We start from the raw sequence: 22,044 nt of genomic DNA, 5'->3' as shown, positions 1-22,044 counted from the left end.
CGTCGACTAACTCTGTTATCCGACACCGCCTATCAACCGCCTACCACCTTCAGTACTTCAGTGCTTGACGCTCCGAAGGACGCGTGTTGTTCGACTTCCACTGGGCCTGACCAAGCCTGAGTTTCCTTTGTTCCCGGACTCAGGATGGAACACCTGGCGTCAGTATCCAGCGCATCCCTCTTTCGTCTGGCCTTGTGAGAACTCCGGGCGCAGAATAAGCTAAAGGTGAGCTTTCCGTCTCGCTCGGGTTGTATATCCGATGGTCTGGAAGGCTGACTTACTTCCCCGTCATTGAAGCTTGCTCTAACGTCTGTATTACGCTTCAAGGGTAGGCATCCCAGAGCTACCGTACACACCCGACTCACATCAACTTGACTCACTCCTGAACGGTCAGGCGAAGAGCGCGCAATGCACCACCCTTCATGGCACCTCCACAAATCCCGCAGATGAAGCGGAGATGCCGAGGACCGTTTCCCGGGAAGTCATGCACGCTTGCATTCAATGCCACCCGAGTACCATTGTGTATTGTTCACGGACAAAGCACCGTGCTTACAGATTTAGCGCAGCTCCGGGTATAAAAGTCGAGGATTCATCACCGCAAACGCATGCATCTCACCCTTTGGTCCGTCGTCGCCCATCAACACCCCGAGTTGCACTTCCGGCACCATTCCTCCTTACCAGATATGCTGTTTGCTGCGAGTGGCACCTCGACGTGGCCTCAACTGGAAGCATTGGCGCTTCGCATGTCGTAGTATGTCGCCAGCGTCATGACTGACTTGCTGCTGTCATCACTGAAAGCTGGGTTCTCTAGCCTCTCTCTATTCGTACCGATGCATACAGTCGTTCAAGATGAACTGAGTCGCCCGTCCGTCATCAAGAGTTCGGTACGCTCGTGCCACTGTCGTATATAGGCTATCTAAGCTCACTTTTTGGCAGAATACTCGGATGTGCGTCGCTATAACGCGTCGACGCCAATGTCACGCCTATTGCCGTACATCCCCACGCATCTTCACCGGTTGGACGAGACGAGAAGGCGTCAGATGCGTGGCTCCAATCAGTCTGATATCTGCCGAACGCGGAAGACGGTCAGCATGGGACAAAGATGGTAAGATCTCAAACCTATCTGCAGCTGTATCCATTATACAACCGCTCATGAGGCTCTGCCAGGCTCGCAATCGGTCTCCTCGCGACGACAGGTGTACGAGGACACTGCACTCAAAGTCGTAACACGGAATACCAGTCCTGAGCTCAAGGAGACTGACGAGACCAATGGACAACTCCTGTAAGATTCCTTGTCTCCATCAATTACTGTTGAACGTACCCATGCTTCGTTACTTCCAGCGAGGCGGACGCGCTCTTCGACTGGGCAAAGTGGGAGCATGATTCCACGCCGGAATCCTCCTCGTCGGGCGGACAATCTCCGCCGAGCGTGCGATTGACCGAGGCATCGTCTGCTTCAGCAAGTGGTTCGCCTCCCGGGACAGCTCCTGCTTGCCTACCTCCCCAACCCGCGGACGGGCCCTCCAGGGAACCCCCCGCCAGCTCCATCTACCGCCGCGCGGCCCAAGGCTGGCCAGAAGCGCAAGAGGGCGGCTTCTCTTCACCCGCTCACCTTCGGAACGGGAGCGCCCAAAGGATCGCGCCGCAAGCCAAGCCGACGCACAGGGAGCGTAGCGAGGTCACTTGTACATACACTTCTGAGGACGGCCAGAAGTGCGGCGAGCACGCGGTGGCGGAGCACCTTTGGGACCATGTCCGGCAAGCCCACGGATTCCAGGACCTCGTCCAGCCCGAGTCTGCGCCGCACACGGTGCAGTGCTCGTGGGATGGATGTGCCTTCAGGGCGATGAAGGAGGAGGTCGTCGAGCACTGGTGGGAGGTCCATCATGGGTCGCTCGCGGACGACAAGGACGACCAGGCGCAGGGAATTGTCCTTGCCGCCAAGCAAGTGCGCTGCCGATCGAGCGCCAACCATGGGGATCGACGCGCATTCATGCAGCAGAGCCAGCTTCTGCGGCACTTGCGGGACACCCACTGGGAGTTCGGGACGTGGTGCGACTGCTGCGGGAAGCGCCGCAGAGGCGACACGCTTGGGAAGGGGGCGCGGGACCATTTGAAGACTTGCCTAGAGAGGTTCATGAGGACCCACCACTTCGAGGACCCGGCAAGGCGGAAGCGGCGGGCGGCGCATCTCCCCCAGCCTACATTTGGCGGTGAGGACTTCGCAGCGAGCTCCAGCCAGGCATCGTAAGTCCGTTGTTTCTGCCTTCGTCGACATCAATGACTGACGATAAATTAGGTCTTCCCAGCTACCACTAGAGCATCTCGACCATTAACCGCCGACATGGAGCAACCCTACTTACGAGCAGGAGGAACTGAGGTAAGGGACATAGCGCTCATGGGAGATGATCGACTCATTCGTCCCCAGCGAGGAATACTCGTGGTTCGATTACGAAGCATGGGACGCGGGGAGCGGAGCCGCCTCGGGGGCAGGCAGTTCGCTGCGGATGGAATCAGTGTGAGTTTACTGGGACACCAGAGGAGGTGGAAGACCGCTGGAAGACGACCCACAAGGGCGGCCTCAGCGAAGAGCACAAGGCGGGGCGGCGGACATTGACCTCGGTGGTGAGGCCCCGCACGTATCCGGACGGGGACGAGAGCGTGTTCGTGTCGCATCCTACGACCCTCGGAACCTAGCATCGCAGGAGCAGTTTGAAGATGGCTGCGGGGATACACCCGCTCGGGAACGTGGCCAGCCGACGCGGGACTACCGAAATGCAAGGACATCAGACGGGTCCTGGAAGATGACGGATAGAGGATGTTAGTCCCCAGATCGACAACGTGGACGAGACCGGCGAGCAGCTTCTGTAAGACTTCTTGTCTCCATCTGTTGCTACTCAGCGTACTCATGCTTCGTTGTCTTCAGCGAGACAGAGGCAACGTTCGTGCGGAATACATGGGAGAACGACCCGTCGACGGGCTCCTCTGCGTCGGGAGCGCACTCCTTGACAAGCTTACCATCGACGGAGTCGACTTCGACTCGGACCTCGTCAGGCCCGAGCCCACGAAGCAGAAGACGCAGTGTTCATGGAATGGTTGCAACTTCGAGGACAATGAAAGAAGAGCTAGCGCCTGCTTGCTCATCTCCTTTCGTTTGCCATTCGGCGGCGGATATACACTGTCTTGCGAGCTCCTTCTCACAACATACCGCCTCTTCCCTTGCGTTACCCGGCATGGCGCTGCCATTGGATCAGACGTGAGTCTCGGTGGCATGTCTGCTCTATCAAGCTGACAACCTCTCTGTCGCAGGTACGACCTTGCCATTTACATTCTGCGTGCCGATCATGAGGGCCGCCTACCACGGGTCGACTCGTCGGGCACGGAGGCCCTAGAACGCGAACTTCTGGAGAGCAACGACGTGGCTCTGACAGAGTCTCAAACGTACGTGATGCACATAGGCTCTCTGATGTCCGCTAAGCTTGATGTCGGATAGGCACGACCTGGCGCTGTATGTCCTCGACAGCTGTGACGAAGTCTACGATTGAGGCAGAGCGTCATGTGCCTCCGAGTCCACCGCTGGACGGTCTCGGTAACCTTCCCCTCCACGAGTCTACCCTGCATTCCCTCATATCAGCAATGTCGGGCTCTCGTAACGCGTTGTCGACTTCTAGGCAGTATAACGTCGCATCCGCTGAGCCGTCCTCGGTTCTCGGGCAACGGCGGCGCGAGCCATCTATCATTGAGCCACCTGCCGCCTTGACAAGTATCGCCGCACCCACGCATCCGACGGTCGACGCGATGACTTGTATTTGGCCAGGCTGCACCGAGACGGCATCTCCTCCACAGCTCTTTGCGCACATAAAGTCCGCACATGGGAAGACTGGCTTCCAGTTGGGGGTGCCCGATGCGTTGCGCTGTGGTTGGGACGGTTGCGCGGTTGTCGGACGACGGCCCAACTTACACGGCACTTCAAAGAGGTACACGACGAGAAACAAACCGTCAAGGCAAAGTACCTCGAGGAGAAGGTGGAGTGAAAGGCGACGGGCTGCCGCATATTGCTTTCGAGGGGCAAGGACTTCAAGAAGCACTTACACGGCCTCCACTGGATGGACACGCAATACTATCGCTTCTGCGAGACCTGCGGAAAGCTGAAACGGGTGGATCAACATCATGATGCTGCCAAATGTCTAGCGGAAGGGATGGAGACTAATTGCAAGTCATAGTCGTCCGCCTTGTCGCGTTGCCGTCCTCACCACCTATGCTCTCCTCTCGTCACAGGCTCGCCAGCGTCGCGGCGCATCTCACAGCTGTACAGTATGTCCATGATCCACGACTGTCGTTCTGGATGACAGGCAAGATGGTGTCTCAAAGACGCTTGGATGGGTTAGGTACGGTGACATACATCGCTCTCTCGTGCGACTACCAAGTCTAACATGTTCTCTTTCAGCCAGCATATCGCAAGCGGAAGCTTCCACCGATCTCTAGCTATGTACGGCATTGGTGTCTGCATCGTAGCGACCGGGGACCTGCTCAAGAGACCACGCACCTTCTTCCCGCAGCGCGTCCGTCGTGTGCAGTCGCACCGGTGCGGGCCTCTGCGAGATGACGGTGTTGTTCAACGCGACTTCAGACCCTGCGAGCACTGGTCTAGTCGTCGCCACGGACCGTGAAACATGGTGAGCGTCCTTGCAGGGGTTGGGCGCGGCTCACGTTCGCGAGTGTCGGTGACTCGCAGGAGCACGCCGTGACGGAGGGAGGATACTAGTAGGGACGAGTCAGCAGCATTAGGGAACGCGGGGAAGGTGCTTGCCAGAGGTCTTTAAACTGCCTAGTCATCGTAGAGTACGGGCGCATGCTTGTTTCGTCGACGCCGGGGTATCGCTTCTTTGATGATGCAGTGAAAAGCTATTACAGGCAGGTGTGGCTCCTTGTGACAACGATGGATGTTTGTCGCTCCGGCGATCGAAGGCACCACAACGTCTGTCGAGGCATTCTGCCATTTCAGGTGATACTTGGCACGCTGTCACGTCGTCACAAGGGGGTCCAATATCCCGTCGTTCGTGTGTGTATGGCAAAGTCGCGAGCTGTGGTGACGTTGTGACAGTTGAACGTAGAACGTAGAACCGCGGTTGTGTGGAACGCGTTCCATGTGAGACCGCTCATGAAACGCTGGACGAGTAGTAGGTGCTTACACGTCACTGCGCCGATGGGTTCGGGCGCAAGATCCGCAGACAGAGTCCCGCTCTTCCATGACGGTGCCAGGTGAGGTGCGGTCGTTTCTGGAAGTGGGTCAGATGTATGCGCACATGCTCAATGTGAAGGACTCGGTGGAGTCGGCACTGACGGAGTGACCGGAGGTGTGTGACTGGCAGCATCCTTGTGCGATACCGCAACCTGTTCTACGATCGGATGAGTCACACGGAGAGGCACCGATCGGGAGAACAACGCACTTGCACAGGAACTCGATGGCCGGCGCCAATACGGATCCAACGCGTCGAACCGCCGACGCAACGTACATGTCCTGTGGAGGCAACCGTGGAGCAGACAGCGCTGATCCATCGTGGTTGGCTCACCAAGGGACTGTATCAGAGCAATCGCCGCCGCTCTCAGCTCAGGTTCCCAGTCGGGTCTTCGAACGATACGTGCCGGGGTGCGGTTGACGAGAGTTCTGCTTACCTCGTCAATGCTGAGGACACACCAGGGGTTACGATGTTATGCGACGCGCTACAGTCGAAATCAGTTGGGTCCAATATGACAGATCGCGAGGATGACACACCGTCGTCTCGGACCTCTCTCAACGCGTTCCACATCGCTGAGACAGCGACAGGCTGACGACTAGTACAGCTGTCTGCAGACATGCAAGTACCGGCGCGTCGGGACAATCTACGGACGCGTTGAACGAAGGCATGTCATCGATGAGATATGTGACGAAGAGAATAAGACCCACCAGCGAATTTGAAAGGGCCTGTCAGTCGACGTTCTGAGAACCTCCTTGCGGAAACAACCTCTTCAGCGTGTTCCGTGGAGAAACCTGTGGTGACTCGCATCGATGGAAATGCTGTCCGAGCAATTCGTGGTCGCTCGATGCCAACACGAGGTGCCAGCGGACGCTCCAGGCTAGGAAAAGGTTTGTGTATTTGGGTGTGCAAGGTCCAGGAAAGGGTGACGTACGAAGACCGTTATTGCGAGAAGACGTCCGTGAATTTCCTGCACTCAGAGTGATTGTCACTCCCATTGAAGAAGGTGCTGCGTTGGTCGCGCGACTCGAACATCTCGGGCGCCAAGATTTGTCCGTGGCTTCGGAAGCTTTGGCTAAGTTATCCGAAACCGGTTAAGTCGACCCGAATCGGCTACGCTGATCACAGTTCTAGAATCTAACCGCTTTTGAACGTGCCTGCCGAGGCCCGAGGACGACGACTGGACCTGGACTGGACGACGGTGAGTAACCGCTAGATCTCCGATTTCCTCTCGAATAGGCAGGTGTACCGTCCGGCTTGAATTCAGCACTTGTCTTATTCGCCGCTGCTGCGCCCGGCAGGGTCCGATATGCCATGCAAATCATCATTTCGTTCTATACAGGCATATGACACACATAATTACGGATGGTCCGTGAACACTGTATATTCAGCGCGGGAAAGAGGAGCATTCTCAATCTACTTACATATGTATGTGCTCACATATGCACGTCGGACCCTGCCGGGCGTTCATTCAACTTTGCATGCAGTTACGGATGATCTGTGAGCACATACATATGTATGTAGATTTAGAAAGCTCCTCTCGCCCGCGGCGGCTTCGCCACCCGGGCGATTCGGAGCAGTGTCCAAAAACACTGATCCCCTCACCCACTAATCACCACTTGCTTTTTTGGATTTCCCCGTTCGAATTCCTGCCAGCCACTGCAGTGGTCCCCATTGTACCCGTGTATTGTCATCAATATTCACAGAGCTTTGTTTGGACCGAATAAGTTACGCAGTGGCTGGAACACCGTGAGCACGTTCCACAACACAACCATATCATCACTAGCAGTCTGTGAGCAATCGATGCGTAGAGCAAACCACCAGCATCGTCGTCTGCGTGGATCTCGGTCACGAATGCACCTTGGGAGACAGTGAGGATATGAACATTACGATTTTATGCGCTGAAGACTGGGACGATGAATCAAGCATGCGCTGGACGGTGGTCGAGTCAATAGGTGCAGTGGCTGGCAGGAATTCCGAACGGACCGCGGTTCCGAATGGCTGGAAACTCCTTCCGAATAAGGTGATGACTAAGCTAGACTCTCCATATGACGGATAATATCCGATATTAGCATATCGGAATGCGAGTGGCGTCCATGTTGCCTTACTTGACAGCTAGGGAGCGTAGATGCATCGGACAGAGCTAGCATCGAAGAGCGCGTTTTCGCTGGAATGGAAGTGTGGATGGTTCGGTGTACACGGTAGAAATGACACAGAATACAATACCTTCACGGCATGATTCGTCTCCGTTTGTAAGTTATCAAGCGACCCATTCCGACAGTCTTCACGTGACGGGAGCACCGCAAGCAGCCTCCTGGAAGCCACGCAGCTCGCCGACTGATGACTTGTTTTTTGGCCCTCCTCCCCAGGCTCCCTGGCAACCATAAATCCCGTTATTGTTCAGTTTTTCGCACCTCCCATACCCCCTCTTGGATCTCACTCACCTGGACCCTCGCTCTCGCATTCGACGTCAAAGGCCTGACCCGAGATGCCTCTCTAGGCCACTGCGCGATGACGAACGCAGTGGGACGAGGATCTAGTCGTTGCTAGACTCCACATGTCGAGCATGGCATATCCTGGGTCTGTGCTCGCGCACAAGCCCCTACCTGGGGAGCGAGACAGCCATCGGTCTCTTAGTCAACGGTGCGTAGATAAGCCACCCACTCACCATTTCACCACAGCATCCTGCTGCGGCGACGTCCCAAGAGGTACCGTCTGCATGCGTCGCGAGCGGGTGGTCGGAGAACAGGCACGTCGGCCTGTCGAAGAGGGACGATATCAGAGGTACGCTCGGTTTGACCCTGAACGGGGTGGCTGACTTTCGTCTCCTCAACAAGCGCATAGACCGACATCAGCGAACGTTGAGAATAGCTGCTCGGTTGACTTGAGGTGTCTTAGGTCCGGCTTTGAGGAGTGTGTCAAAGCTGGAGACTTATGTGTGGGCGCCACTCCACCAGGCCGGAACGATATCGTCGGTAAGTGGTCCCATGAATCGATGTGATGCTATGCGGATGAAAGTAGGTTCATCGCGTGAAGTTGAACGGAAGGTACGTACCCATTCACTATTCGACGGGCGTCTAAGTGTAGCCGTGGTACTGTGTGCACCGTTACGTCCCAAAGGCGTGCTACGAGACAGGCGTGACAGCTAGTGTCGTCAGCTCAGTGAGTATGTCGGCGGGATGTAAATCCCGACGACATACTGGTCTGTCAGAGCGGATGTGCATCAGTGACACGTCTGTTCGTTGATCGCGTACGCCGGGGCTCACCGTTCCGTCATACACCTCTGCGCTTGCTGCGCGCCGGCTTCCCCAGACTGAGGCTCTTGTGCACGAGCAGTACATTACCTCGGGATCGTAAAGACCAGGTTTATGAAATGTTCACCGCATGCGTTATAACACGCCAGCTCGTGTTGTAGAGACAAGTTTATTACTTGTCTCGTCGCTGGGCTGGATGACCAACATAACGACGTTTCGCGGACAGACGTGACGCCTCGTGTTGGCAGCTCAGCGAGAATGTCGGTGGGAATCATGTCTGATGACATACCGGCCTGTCAAAAAGTACTCCAGCCTACATCATTGACACGCCTGCTTGTCAACTGACATGTCGCGCGGGTCACCCCTCAGGGCACTGTGCGCCGGGGTAGTGGCGATCCCCCTCGTGCAGTACAGGGACATGTATATGAGCGTCTCTGATGTGCAGAGAAGCTCGAGGAGCTCGAGCACGCGACAAGTTTGCTCACCGTATATCGTCTTACTCCGACGTGGCTGCGTTGGAAGGTGGACATGCTGTTAATCTTCGCGCTGGTCTCGCTGTCGAGGACAAGGCCCTGTGGGAGGACTGCCAACATAAGTGGTAGGTCCTTCTTGCTTACGGATCGTGTGGCTTACCTTCATCGCGTCGAGAGCACACAGATCCGCGCAGTCCCCGACTGGTCTGATTTGATCCTGCGGATCGCGGGACGCACCGTGAAGAATTGAGGTCTGCTACTTTGTGCCTGTGGGCTCTCAAAGGCAGGTGAGTGTCTCTCAGTACGCTGAGAACAAGGACGTGAAAGAGTCACCTTGGTGAAACGAGGTGAATTACGAGGAATTCTGATCCGTTCTTGTCTAGTGAGCAGCTGCTGCGATGGATACATTGCGTCGAGAAGGACAGCGTTCCGGTACGCCATCATGTCTTGGGACGGATTGTCCGGCTGCACTTTGGCTGAGGCCGATCGTTTTTGTCAGTGTCATTGTTGAGTGTCTCGAGTGTCAAGGCTACGCACCGTCACGAGGTTGACGGACTGGCAGTGAGATGTATGCCGCAAGGCAGCGGATGTCATGAGAACGCTGTTCTGAGCCAGCCGTGAACGATGGGGATCAGTATATCGTAACGACGTACGCTTATGCCCAAGACATATCGTCTAGCTTCCAGGTAGGTTCATCGTGTATATTGTCGATGATCCATGCTATGAATCTGATCTTGAGTATCGTATATTCGTGAAGTTGTAGACGTACCATCGTGGGGTCAGGCTCACCATTGTCGTGCGCATTGAGGACGAATCGAGGGAACCCAACTAGCTTTGCGCTAGAAGGCTAGCGTGGAGCAAGAACGAAGTCTTCGTGCCAGTCGGACGTGGCGTTGAAGCAACCGCAGCGGAAATGTCTGTGGCCAATATCTGGACGGGTAAGTTTACACTCCGTTTTAAGGGAGTTTTGCTGACCAGCTAGAGCCTGGATGCGTTGTAGGGTGGCAAAGACTTGACAGCGCGAGGCTGGGATGGCCGAAGTCGATGCTGAGCGAAGTTGAAAAGTGAGCCACTCCCCGTGGTTGCGCCTCCACTGCCAGTGCGTAGGCTACATACGTTCAACACGCTCCTCCCTATGCCGCCGATACCCCAGAAACGCCAGCGGCAGCAAAAACAAGCAAACAAAGTGGAAATCGCGTCGATGAACGCGCTTGTTGGAGGTCAGTAGTCGTGCTAGCGCGGATCCGTTGAAGTTGACTTGCCTACGAACCGCGGAGCCCTGAAACCAACCTGCGTCGATCCTCCGGAACGGATCTATACCTCGAGGTCGCTCGCTTTGTGGCTGGGACATCCGGGCTGCGCTGCTGGCCTCAGCGGGCTGGTGGTGAGTGCAAGGTCGCGCCACAACAAGTCGCGCCACGTTACTCACGGTTCGGGGGGCCCTGCCTTATTGGGACAGTCCTTGTTCTTTGGTCGGGCAGCGATATGTCGTCTCCATGGCGGACATAGCCTTTGCCGACCTGCGGGCCAATCACGGCTAGCAGGTCTGTTCTGGGCTTTCATTTGACCTGACTGCTGGGGCTGGCTTGTGCGGACGGACTGACGAGCGGCAAATCGGCGAGGCGGAGATGGGGGATCGGCGCGTGGCCCGCCCTCAACTTGCAGGGCCCTTCTTCGTCGATGGCGGGGTGTATACCCTAGTGGGCGGTTGACAGCGGATGGAGCGGCGCAGAGTGCTGCACCGGCTTGTCCGCTGTGACTGGCCCGTGCGGGGGGCGTGCCGTGGACGGAATCGGGGTGTGTGATCGGATTGGGATCAGCACACCGCGACGCGTCTGTTTGGCAATTGATTCGCGAGGGTTGTTTACCCACCTGCATGGGAGGTTCAAATCCCGGGCGCGCGTCTCCCTTCCCTCCCTTTCTCCAACGGCTACCATCTGCGCGCTCGCCTCTCATCCCCAACGCCTGAACACAACCTTCTGCCCATTACTCCATACCCTTCCAACTCCATCAACAATGTCGTCGTACAGTGGTCTCTTGTCGATCCCCGAAGTGTACGTTCATGCCACGTCTTTGTCACGTTGAGCAACACGGCTCACTGGAACATCTCAGAATGTCAGAGTGGGCCGTATATGAGACAACGTACGACGTTATCGATGCAGCATCCGCGGGCGGTCCCGTAGCAGGACCTTCTGCTCCCAGAGCGATGTTCAGTTCTTCGCTTGCACCCAAGCACACAATGTGAGTCTGTCTTCGGCCATATCAAGAGTGATGACCTGCGGTACTGATGGCCTATGGGGAACAGGGGAGCAGACGCATTGTCTCACTCAGAGTCCACGTCTAGCGGGACGCCTTCAACACACGGACTGCCATTCCTGCCCACAGAATGGGGGTTCTTCCCCGACCTCCCCATCCTCCCTTTCATGCCGTTTCTACCCCCCATGGCATTGCCCATGTACGCACCCCCTTACGCGCCTATTGCCCCGCCATCCTCCGATGCCGACCGTGTATCAGTCAAGCGAAATCGAGAAGAGGATGCCGTCGGCTCGTCTGAGGGTGAATGCCGCCCAACGAAGGTCGCGCGACGGCACAAAATCCAGCAGGAGATTTTCACCTGCGGATGGAAATGTGAACACGACAGTATATGCGGATATCGAGGAATATCGCAGGAGGTCTGGCAGCATCTCCGAGTGCAGCACGAGCAGAAGCCGGCGAAGATAGCGCCTATTCCCAAACCGGTGGTGTGCGGGTGGAACGGGTGTACGCACAGGGGCCTCCCGCGGACGTTGACGGAACACTGGCTAGAAGTACACAAGTCCGCTTGCTTGGCCGACAGTGAACTCAACGACGGGCTTATGGCCTGTCGGGTATGCCACTCGACGGGCGCCCACCAAGGCGTCGGCAACAGAAGGCGCAGGGGGCATATGAAGCTCGCTAGCCTTCCCAAACACCTGCGAACCACGCATTGGGGCGTCTTGGAGTTCTGCGATAATTGTGGTCGGGAGTCTCGCAGCGACGTCTTCGACAAAGGCGACCGGGACCACCGCGGCCAGTGCTTGCTCGTCTTCATGAGGGACTCTCCCCACTGTATTTAGGCCGAGGTTTCATTTTTCTGGTGGCCGTTCCTGTTGTTATGTACGTTGTGGGACTCTCTAATAGCTGTTGTTGTTCTTGCTACGCGCTCGACTGTTGTATTGCTCTGACTACGTACGTGTGTAAGTGTTCGCATCATCGTTCAATGTACTCTTGTCGATGTCGTGTACTTAGTTGTTCTCCGATAGTCTCACCTTTTGTACTCATCCATCCATCATAATTTCATCTCTTCCTGGTTCCAGTGAGCGAGCACACCAAGCTATGGGACATTGCCTAGTCACTGCCGCCCGCGAGTCGTTCAACATCGATCACGTGCACTGTCAACGGGAGAATCGTTGCATCGCTAGCTCGTCGACCAGTTCGTCTTGACTTCCTGCATGCGCTCACATGCAATTTCGATGGCATGTCATAGCTATGGCAGCCTTGGTCGTCAGGATGCGAGCTGCGGTAGCAGCGGCTGGGTGAGTACTTGTGATATTTGGCATGAAAATTTGTATGACGGGTGGTACGGCGGCCGACAGCACGTCTTTCAGGTTCTAGCGAACGAGCCTGAGAGCACATCCTCAACGCACTCTTTCTAAGAGAATTAGACAACGGCGTTCCTCATATGACGAACTTTCGATGCCTACGGAGTCGATACTATATCTGCGCCAACATCTGTCCGACATGTGGCAATCGAGCCATCTCTGATCCTGAGGCAGGCCGCAGGCCGGCACTGGCATTCTACAGCTTCACCGCTCTCAGGTATGTCTCTGATGTGTAACGAATTGTGATGTTGCTCGCTCTACCAACAGGCCTCGTTCTCGTTTCTCGCCACGTCAACGAGATCCGTTTCCATTGCGGTTAGGTACCGCGCCTTTGATTCGTATGTCCTGGTCCTCGAAGTGATATACTTCTTTGCTCTGCAGAAGCTCACTTGAACGTTTCGAGGCGCAGTGGTACTGTAAGGTCGGGGTGCGGAGCTATAATGCAGCCGTCTTACCGTATGGAGCCAACTACTATCGAAGTGGGGGTCGTGGAGCACCAGGCGACGACTTCGCAGGAACTCGGCTTGGATTGACCTCACAATGATACGCTTCAAATGGACCAAAGGCACGGGCTGCCGTCTGCTGCTCAGGTCTATCGTACACGCCACTCAGTGAGTCATGCTTGCATTCTGCGTTGATTGCCACTCAGGTACCATTGTGTATTGTTCAGGGACAAAGTAACGTACTTTTGGATTCATGGTCGCAGCTCGAGGTATAAATACGCTCGCGTTTCAGTACAGGACGCATATCCTTTACTCCGTCGCCGATGCACAGCGCTCGAATCACAGTCCCGTCATCATTCCTCCTAACTAGATACGCCATGGCGCTCAACTTGCAGTCAACGCCTCCCACTTCCCAGCCGCTACTTGTGTCGCGGTACGTCCTCATGTTTGGGCTTCGAGTTTTGTTGATAGCTCATGCCTAGTAACAACGTGGACAGAAGACTCAGCAATCAGCCTACACATCGTCAGATCACAGACTTTGTCAACGCATACCGCTCCCTCTCCCTTATCTCAACTACTACTATCCTCCTTCCCTCGCCCATTCCCTCGAGCGCCTTCATACACTCCTATCTACTGCGCCTTCTCCCAATAACATCTACTACTATCAACATCATGACCTACGGTTCTCAGGAAGCATCAACGTCCGCGTCGTCGTAAGGCTACTATCCCCACCGTCGTTGGCATTGTTTATTGACCATGGGACAGCTCGTCGTACACGACACTCGAACCGCTGGACAACGCAACAGGATATACAACTCCTGAGGACAACGAGACTGCAGAGAGCAACGAGCAACTGCTGTAAGACTCCTTCCTCTATCTATTACTGTTGAATGTACTCATGCTTCATTACTTTCAGCGAGGCGGACGAGCTCTTCTTCGACTTTGCGAAGTGGGAGCACGATTCCACGCCGGAAGCCTCCTCGTCGGGAGGGGAGTCCACCCCCAGCCTGGCGTCGACGGAGGAGTCGTCTGCTTCGTCTGGTATCTCACCGCTGTCGGGTTCGGAAGGTTTGCCGACTCACTCGCGACCACCGAGCCCCGCTGCATCCTCCGCTCCTTCCACCTCCGCTTCCCCGGTGCGCTCCAAGCGCAAGCGGGAGGCCTCTGACGAGGGCCCGTCTACATCCGTTCGTCAACAAGCGCAGCGGGCACCGCGCATCACACCACAAGCCGCGCCGACACCCCATGAGCGGCGGGTGTACACCTGCGGCAGGCTGAAGCACATGGACGAACACCTGCCCGATTATGTGTGGCAGGGCCATTCCGAGGACTGGTGGGCCCACGTCCGGAGTCATGTGGGATCTCATGAAGCTCCTGCCAGTGACAGCGGAGACGCCTCGTGGGGAGGGAGTCAGCAGCGGGTGGGATGGATCATGATGCGAGTTCGCTGGGACCGCGAAGGAGGTGGAGGGCAATGGGAAAACGGCCCACAAGGGCAGTCTCGCTGACGAGCGGATGGAGGACAGGGCGGCGGGCAGCAACCTCAACGACTACCAGGTCCACTGCCGTGCGTGCCTGGCTGAAGGGGTGCGCGCGGTTGTGACGGAGCCGTGCCTTGTCCGGCACCTCAAGACGAAACATTGGGGAGCAGGGATGAAGTGGTGTGATGGGTGCAGGGAGTGGAAACGTGCGGATACATATGCCACGGGGGTGCGCGACCATCGGGGCCCTTGCCTACTTGAAGCGCCACTCGACACAAAGTCCACGAGAACAGGGTGTGTACAACGCTTATGCAGCGTCGATCTCTGGGAATTGCCAACTTGACTGTCGAGGAGGGGTACGCACTGGCAAACGCTAGCATTGGGAAGAGGTACGATTACATACATGGTCGTCTTGTACGGCTACTGACATGATCTCCATCGAGAAAGCACATCGCAAGTGGAGAGTCCAACAACCCTCTAGCTATGTACGGCATCCAGATCACTCCTCTTCCACCAGTTCTCCAATGTGGCGACTCCGATCGAACCAAGGCGCTGTTTGGGACTAGGATGCGCACCTTCCTCTCGCAGTGTGTTCGCCGCGTGCAGTCGCACTCGACGCGAGCCACTGTGAGATGCTGGCGTGCCGACATCGGGAGACCGTGATTTGAAGACTGCGGCCCACGTCCGGGGCAACGAGAGGGGACGGAAGGCTGAGTCACTGGCGTTACGTAATGAGGTATGGTCGCTCACCATGAGCGTTTTAATTCACCACGACTTATATGCGACGAGAACATGCTCGCTCCGTCGCAGGTAGTGCATATACCTCTCGTGAAATGCTGGAGCGTCGTGAGGGGCGTGTAAGATAGAGGTCTGGACCGCGCGCAAAGGGTACGCGTGGCGATCGAAGGCGCTGTTCCTTCGCCGCGTTACCCTTCGACACAGTGGCATGAGAGGCTGACGTACTATATGCGAGACCCGAGCGGCTCACCTCGGTCCACGCACACTCAGGCTGAGCAATGTCGATGCTGTATGTCGGTCGGCAGGGAGAATCCAGTGTGGACAGCTCACCGTTTATCATTCGTGAAACCTGTCGTGTTCGAATGACACAATATACGTGTGAGCTTTCGTGGAAGGCTCAAGAAGATATGGATGACTTACCCATCGACACGGTATGTGTGCACCCACACAACGTCTTAGGCTCTATCATGCAGTCGGAGGAAGCACAATCGACGAGCACGATGTCCTGCAGGCACGCGATCTGCAGGCACGCGATCGCAAGAGGCACATCGGTCGACGTCGGTACGAGCATCTGTGTGTCGACGTCAATACGGAGGCAATCTGAGGCGCGGAAGCAAAACGTACGCTGACGGACGTAGATCGTTGGAGCGCCGATCATCTGTCATTTGCGATAGTCTAGTGGTTGAACGACCGTGGTGGCTCCATGAGCCTGTGACGTGGCAGGGAGGAGCTACAGCGGAGCGTGTGTAAGTGTAATTGAACGTTCCAGGAAGGATATCCGACAGCACCTCCAGCACTCGCTACCAACCCAATCTCCGTACGTGTTCCATCGGCCCGTATGGTGCAGCTTGCTGTCCAGTGCACGAGCCCGAGTTTCGAGAGCGCCCCAAGCATGATACCTCCAGGGCTCCGCGATGAAGATGAGTCCGTCAAACGTTTCTAGAGGTGTTCTTTCGTCGTCCACGAGAACTTACAGAGCTCATAAGTCTCTCTCTTCAACGAACGGAGAGGTATACCGGTAGAGTTGACTTGGATTGCGGGCGCTGGGCGACCGCTGGCGCTACTTTGTTGCACGTGAGGGAAATCCTTCTTCGACTTTCGCGCCGCTTCTGCGTTACCGCGGCCTCGGTGATCGGCTACTTAGATGTTGTCGCTAACTAAACACGGCCTGAAAGGGAAGCGTTCAGTAGTTGCCGGATCTCAGATCGACCGCGACGCGCTTGAAATGGAAAGCCGCGCCGTCTGAATTCGGTTGTCCCGGCGCTCTCTCGCGAGTGGCCAGCGTAGACCTGCATTGAGAGCGAACTTGAAGAGAGGCCGTGTAGAAGACTACAAGCCCTATGGTGCGAAGTTAGCCCTCCGTATGTACAAGACCATAATTACACTCAATTGCATCACCTTCGTCGCATGCTGTCGCTGCGTTGAGCTGGCAATGGCAGGCGGTGAGCTCACGACGGATTCCCACGTGGCAGCAGCGTCCGCCCAATAAAGCGCCGCAGGGTCGACACAGGACAACAAGTCGACAGGGGTCGTTCGCTCGCACAAGGCCAGCACAAGGCTGCCCATCAGGACCCTGTATCTCCTCGTCGTCCAGTGATGCCTTGTTCCTGTTCGTCGCGACGTTAAGTATGAGACGTTGATGAGCACGACCGGGTGGCACTGCCCTCTTGCTCACCTGCGCCTTGTCCCTCTCCTCGCGCGTACCCTCGTGTGCGACACCATCGGCGATCTTGGACGACGAACACGCGCGAAGAACGCTGGAATGGCCACTCGTGCCTGCGCCTCAGGAGGAAGGGTTGCTTCATCGTTGTTGTGGTCGAGAGGGCGCCCTGGACACTACCTGCGAAGGGATGTCATCTAGTCGGTCAAGAATACGTAGAAAAGCCACTCGCTCACTCGGGCCACCCTCCGCAGACGTTATAACGAGTTCGCTCTTCGTGAACTTCGGGCCACTTGGTTACGTCGAAATGTTTGCCAGGGACCGCGTGCCGACAATTCTCCGGCCTGTCAGGAGGGAACTCATGAGTGGTACGCACAGACTTTGTTCATGCGGTTGATGTTCACGAAGGTTGGATACACGCCGCGGGCAGGTAATGTGCGCGCGCTGGACCAACTCAGCCCCGAAACCCCACGATGCTCCCTGTGGAGAAAGGACAATACGCTGCGAAGCGTCTGTCCATAAGCTGCTCGCTCGCCATGCCGTTACCACCTGTTTGGGTGGTGCTGCTCCGAAGAAGATGTGCATGTTGCCGGACCTCGTCGTGTCAGCGAGTATGCTGTAGCATATAGGGCGGCGACAGGTTAGCTTGTAAACGCGAACTCTGCACGTCAGTTGGCAGGCATACCGTCGTTCATGCCCCAAATACTCGTCATCGACGGTCTCTCCTGACATTCAGTAGAAGTGAATGGCTGTGATAATTAGGAGACTCGGTGACCGCGTTCGCGAGAGCGCGTGCCGGGCTGCTCCTGTGCCGAAGAAAGCCGTCTGAGCAATGTGGACGGCATGCTCTTCTGTCAGGGTGTTGTCCGTCAGTGGTACGTCTTTCTTTTGAGTGGATCGCGTGGCTTACAGAACATAGACAGTGGACTCGTTGCGTTCACATAGATTAGGTACGGGTCCGCAAGCGACCAGCTGCAACACTGAACGACTGCAAGCGAACTCTTCAGCGAACATTCACGACGACGGTACAAGTCCAAAGTATACCGCACTTCCCGACGATTATAACGAAGTTGCGCTGTCCTGCTTCGTTGAAACAGTAGGTCGTTCCCTGTATGCAACGCTGAACTTCATCTGATACCTCCGAGAGCACTCACCAGACATGCCCTTCGCATCTCCGCATCCGAACGAACATTGTCGGGGAACTAGCGCAGCGACTGCAAACGAGCTTGTCAGCGAACACTCACGAAATGGTACAGATTCAAAGTACCTTCCTTTCCGATGGTCGTAATGAAGGTACGCACTCCCGCTTTGCCAAATGAGTGGGTCGTCCCCCCTATGCAACGCTGAACATCGTCTGAACGCGTGCCCCGGGCGCAACTCACTAGATATAAGCATCACATCTCCGCATCTCCACGAACGTTGTCGGGGAACTGGCGTCGGTTGCAGGACGTGTTCGTACACCGACCTGGTTACCGGTAGCTGGTTCGGATCACCGACCTTCCCGTTCGTGGTACAGTCTACTTGATCCCTCTGCATTCGCAGACGATGTGAGTCGTCGGATGTGGCCGCTGGGCTTCACACACCTCTGAATGCGTCGCTGATAACCATCTATCCGCCCCTCCGCCAGATGCTTTGCTCATTGTATCGATCCACGGGTAGTCCGCACTGCCAGTGGGGTAAGTCAGCGTCGTCGAATGGCAGAGCTGGTACACCACCATCTGAGGCTCGTCGAGCCCATATTCGCTGTTGTGATGGGTCCTAAGGCGGCCACGAGACTAGCGTGTCACATATAATGGCTGGAAACAAAGCACCGAGGCAGACACAATCCAAGCAATGTGGCCCTAGGCCCGTCTTCGTGTTGGAAAGACTGGGTGGTGAGGATCGTCGGCCGTACCCCAGATTGGTAGGATATCGCGTCGAAAATACGGCGACATCGTCGTCGTCTCGATGGCGGAGACGTTTGAAGCGACTGAAAGCGTGGAGACGCGACACAGCGTCGCTCGGAGGAGGTGGGAGGTGAAGTTCGAAAGGCAGCCACTCCGAGGTCTGTGGCGTACCGAACGACCCAGGCTAGTTGGACGCTGTCATGGCCCAGAAGTGCGTTGGATGCTCTCGGTGTTGGGTAGGGGAATCGATGATGAGAGTGTTGAACGAAGGCTGACCACAAGTTGGCAGGACTTCGCGCGGAAGGCGTTGAAGACCACGTGCTCAGACTCCTCGCGCGCACTTCGGGCTGGCCGTCGTCGAACATAGGGACTCGTCGGTAGCGCCGAATTGTTCGCGGGTCTGCGAGGGTAGCTTGGCTGGACCATAGCTCTCGACGACCTCGCAGTTGAAGGCTGGGGATGGCGCTACCAAGTGAAGGCGCGTCGCTCGAGGTCGGGGGTTCAATTGACTTTCCAAATTGAGAAGTCTTTGTTGTCGGATTGAGCAGAGGTGCGTCGTTTCTAGGCAGATGTTGTCGTTGCCTGCCTTTACGCCAATGGCGGCAGACTGTGCGGGATGGGCGGTGCGCCCTCCTGCCTGTTGGAGCTGGTTCGCGCGGAGGGGCGGACTGGCAGGCAAAGTCTACGAGGCTCGGATGGGGGATTCGCGTCGTGAGCATCCTATGCTCCAGAGTTCTATGATATTCTATGGCAAAATATCTGCTCTAATGAGATGTCGATGGCAGACAGCGCGGTGTTGGCGAATACGCTGACGTGTCTGCTCTGATTGACCCACGTGCAGGAGCGTGACGGACTCCCGGCGAGCAAGCCGTGGACAGAACCGGGTATGGTCGGGGTCCGTGACCCCGGTTGGGTCAGCACACCGCGACGCGTTTGTTTGGGTTATCGATTCGCGGGGCCTGTTTGTACACGAGCACGCGAGGTTTAATTTCCGGTCGCGCCTCGCTCCCTCTCCCTTTCTCCAACCACTACCATCCCGCCTAGCTCGCCCATTCCCTCGAGCGCTTTCATACACTCCTATTTACTGCGCCCTTTCCCAGGCGTTCAACATCATCTCACTATTCGACCATCATCTCTGCCAATATCATGTCCTGCGGGTCCATATCAGGCTCAGCCTCGTCGTCGTAAGGCTGCTATCCCACCATCGTTGGTATTGTTTGTTGACCATGGATCAGCTCTTCGAACGCATCGCCCCAACTGCTGGACGATGCAACACTGTATACCACTCCTGACGTGGAGGAGACTGAGAGCAGCGAACAACTGCTGTAAGACCCTTTGTCTCTATCTATTACTGTTGAATGTACTCATACTTCGTTACTTTCAGCGAGGCGGACGAGCTCTTCTTCGACTTTGCGAAGTGGGAGCACGATTCCACGCCGGAAGCCTCCTCGTCGGGAGGGGAGTCCACCCCCAGCCTGGCGTCGACGGAGGAGGCGTCCGCTGCGCCAAGTGACTCACCATTATCGGCTTCGGGGGGTTTGCCGTCTCAGTCGCGGCCACCGAGCCCCGGTTCATCCTCTGCTCCTTCCACCTCCGCTTCCCCGGTGCGCTCCAAGCGCAAGCGGGAGGCCTCTGACGAGGGCCCGTCGACCTCGGTTCGTCAACGAGCGCGGCGGGCACCGCGCATCACACCCCAAGCCGCGCCAACACCCCATCAGCGGCGGGTGTACACCTGCGGCCTGAAGGCCAAGGACGACGACCTGCACAAGTGTACGTGGCAGGGCCATTCGGAGGGCTGGTGGGCCCACCTCCGTGAGGACGAGGCGCTCAAGAAGCTGCTGCCGGTGAAGGCGGAGACGCCTCGTGGGGCGGGGGCCAGCTGCGGGTGGGATGGATGCGAGTTCGCTGGGACGGCGAAGGAGGTGGAGGGTCACTGGAAGACGGCCCACAAGGGTAGTCTGGCTGACGAGCGGACGGAGGACAGGGCGGCGGGCACTAACCTCAACGACTACCAGGTCCACTGCCGCGCGTGCCTGGCTGAGGGGGTGCGCGCGGTTGTGACGGAGCCGTGCCTTATCCGGCACCTCAGGACGAAGCATTGGGGGACCGGGATGAAGTGGTGTGATGGGTGCGGGGAGTGGAAACGTGCGGATACGTATGCTACGGGGGCGCGGGACCACCGGGGCACTTGCTTACTCGACCACTTGATGGGAAAGAACGCTAGGCATTCAACCTAGCGGAGGGCTTCCTGTTCGTCTATTCTGCTTTGCGTCTTCTGCTGTACTGTGTTGTCGTGCATTGCTAGTGTTGTCGTGCTGCTATCTTATTGTATCGCTCTCATCGTGTACGTGTAGTGTTGCTATCCTAGAAGGACTTGTGTTCGTCGTGTAGTTGTTATCGGTCGTGTCTCGTGTATATACGTGTTTGTATCGCAGGTATTCGGAATCGTTCTCGAGCATTCGGGCTGCAATGATCACAGACTTAAGTGAGACGCTTGGCTAGTAGAGTTGCTCGTTGCGCTCCGTGCTCGCGATCCGCGCACGTACCACCAGCTGATCAGAGGGCTCATCCGACCTTACGTCCCAAGATATTGAGTGAAAACGTGGCTGCGTATCTCATGTATTGCATTCCAGGTATGTCGCAAATTATGTACATGATGTACCGCCAACCCATCAGCCATACAGCGCTCACATCGTGCCTGCGGGTAGGGGTAATCAGTCAGATAGGCCCATGAGCTAGCTGCGGGGACGGCGCACCTGTCGCTCGTAGCCACGCGTCCGTTTTGAGAATTCGTACTCGTTCTTCTGTAGAACAGTCACGACGGCATGTGTCGCCCCTCGCTGGACTTGTAAGTATGACGGGCTAAGGAGGGCCTACGTGCTACTGAGAGGAACAAAAAGGCTCGTCAGCTGCATCGCACGACGAGGTGAAGGTGCTTGCCGTAGTGCTCTTGCCTGCTCGCGGCCAGTACGGGGAGGAGGGCAGGTGTAGACCTACATTCGCTCCTTCGAAGACATGATACTGATACATTTGGACAGTAGAGATAGGTGAAAACATTGGGATGTACCATTGGAGGAGGCTTGTCGTTCCGGTGGTTGAAAGCAGCACCACGGCTTGTCTAAGGATCACTACTGTTCAGCGTTCCGTATGAGACACCTGAGGAGATGCCTGCAAGATCGCCTATTACTCAGCCGTCACCCGACCGAGTGACAGGATATACACACCAATCCAGTCATGATCGAAGAGTGATCG

At 56.5% G+C, this 22,044-nt stretch overlaps 6 protein-coding genes across 6 annotated transcripts; 4 read left to right on the top strand and 2 right to left on the bottom strand.

Moving 5' to 3' along the window:
• Positions 1 to 767: 767 nt before the first annotated feature.
• Positions 768 to 2,697, top strand: C8Q71DRAFT_725032 (uncharacterized protein; the record flags this gene model as incomplete). The annotated part of the gene is made up of 5 exons (XM_047921667.1): positions 768 to 884; positions 1,197 to 1,282; positions 1,342 to 2,247; positions 2,429 to 2,496; positions 2,540 to 2,697. The coding sequence occupies 5 exons, from the start codon at positions 768 to 770 to the stop codon at positions 2,695 to 2,697; spliced, it is 1,335 nt and encodes a 444-aa protein (XP_047776974.1).
• Positions 2,698 to 4,088: 1,391 nt separating this feature from the next.
• On the bottom strand, positions 4,089 to 5,858 carry C8Q71DRAFT_725031 (uncharacterized protein; the record flags this gene model as incomplete). Its single annotated transcript, XM_047921666.1, has 10 exons — positions 4,089 to 4,148; positions 4,403 to 4,485; positions 4,547 to 4,633; positions 4,711 to 4,761; positions 5,193 to 5,279; positions 5,345 to 5,399; positions 5,451 to 5,521; positions 5,574 to 5,629; positions 5,677 to 5,686; positions 5,777 to 5,858. The coding sequence occupies 10 exons, from the start codon at positions 5,856 to 5,858 to the stop codon at positions 4,089 to 4,091; spliced, it is 642 nt and encodes a 213-aa protein (XP_047776973.1).
• Positions 5,859 to 8,437: 2,579 nt separating this feature from the next.
• On the bottom strand, positions 8,438 to 10,920 carry C8Q71DRAFT_849307 (uncharacterized protein; the record flags this gene model as incomplete). Its single annotated transcript, XM_047926699.1, has 10 exons — positions 8,438 to 8,441; positions 8,504 to 8,558; positions 8,582 to 8,784; positions 8,977 to 9,063; positions 9,125 to 9,181; positions 9,202 to 9,270; positions 9,502 to 9,570; positions 9,734 to 9,811; positions 10,081 to 10,174; positions 10,394 to 10,920. Coding segments are annotated over 10 exons (1,242 nt in total), but the record flags the coding sequence as incomplete, so codon positions are not given.
• Positions 10,641 to 12,323, top strand: C8Q71DRAFT_768826 (uncharacterized protein). Its single transcript, XM_047924267.1, has 3 exons — positions 10,641 to 11,018; positions 11,077 to 11,205; positions 11,270 to 12,323. The coding sequence occupies exons 1-3, from the start codon at positions 10,981 to 10,983 to the stop codon at positions 12,057 to 12,059; spliced, it is 957 nt and encodes a 318-aa protein (XP_047776971.1). The 5' UTR covers positions 10,641 to 10,980; the 3' UTR covers positions 12,060 to 12,323.
• Positions 12,324 to 13,404: 1,081 nt separating this feature from the next.
• On the top strand, positions 13,405 to 14,535 carry C8Q71DRAFT_859438 (uncharacterized protein; the record flags this gene model as incomplete). Its single annotated transcript, XM_047927637.1, has 4 exons — positions 13,405 to 13,460; positions 13,525 to 13,740; positions 13,793 to 13,885; positions 13,944 to 14,535. 4 exons carry the CDS (start codon positions 13,405 to 13,407, stop codon positions 14,533 to 14,535), a joined length of 957 nt encoding a protein of 318 aa, XP_047776970.1.
• A 5,403-nt stretch (positions 14,536 to 19,938) lies between these two features.
• C8Q71DRAFT_725027 (uncharacterized protein) lies at positions 19,939 to 21,294 on the top strand (the record flags this gene model as incomplete). The annotated part of the gene is made up of 4 exons (XM_047921665.1): positions 19,939 to 19,976; positions 20,028 to 20,117; positions 20,177 to 20,947; positions 21,228 to 21,294. The coding sequence occupies 4 exons, from the start codon at positions 19,939 to 19,941 to the stop codon at positions 21,292 to 21,294; spliced, it is 966 nt and encodes a 321-aa protein (XP_047776969.1).
• Positions 21,295 to 22,044: the final 750 nt, after the last annotated feature.

This window comes from Rhodofomes roseus, assembly GCF_022264815.1.
Source record: "Rhodofomes roseus strain CIRM-BRFM 1785 chromosome Unknown C8Q71scaffold_15, whole genome shotgun sequence".
NCBI lineage: Eukaryota > Fungi > Basidiomycota > Agaricomycetes > Polyporales > Fomitopsidaceae > Rhodofomes > Rhodofomes roseus.
The sequence above is the reverse complement of the archived record's forward strand: the minus strand, read 5'-3'. Positions and strand labels throughout refer to the sequence as shown.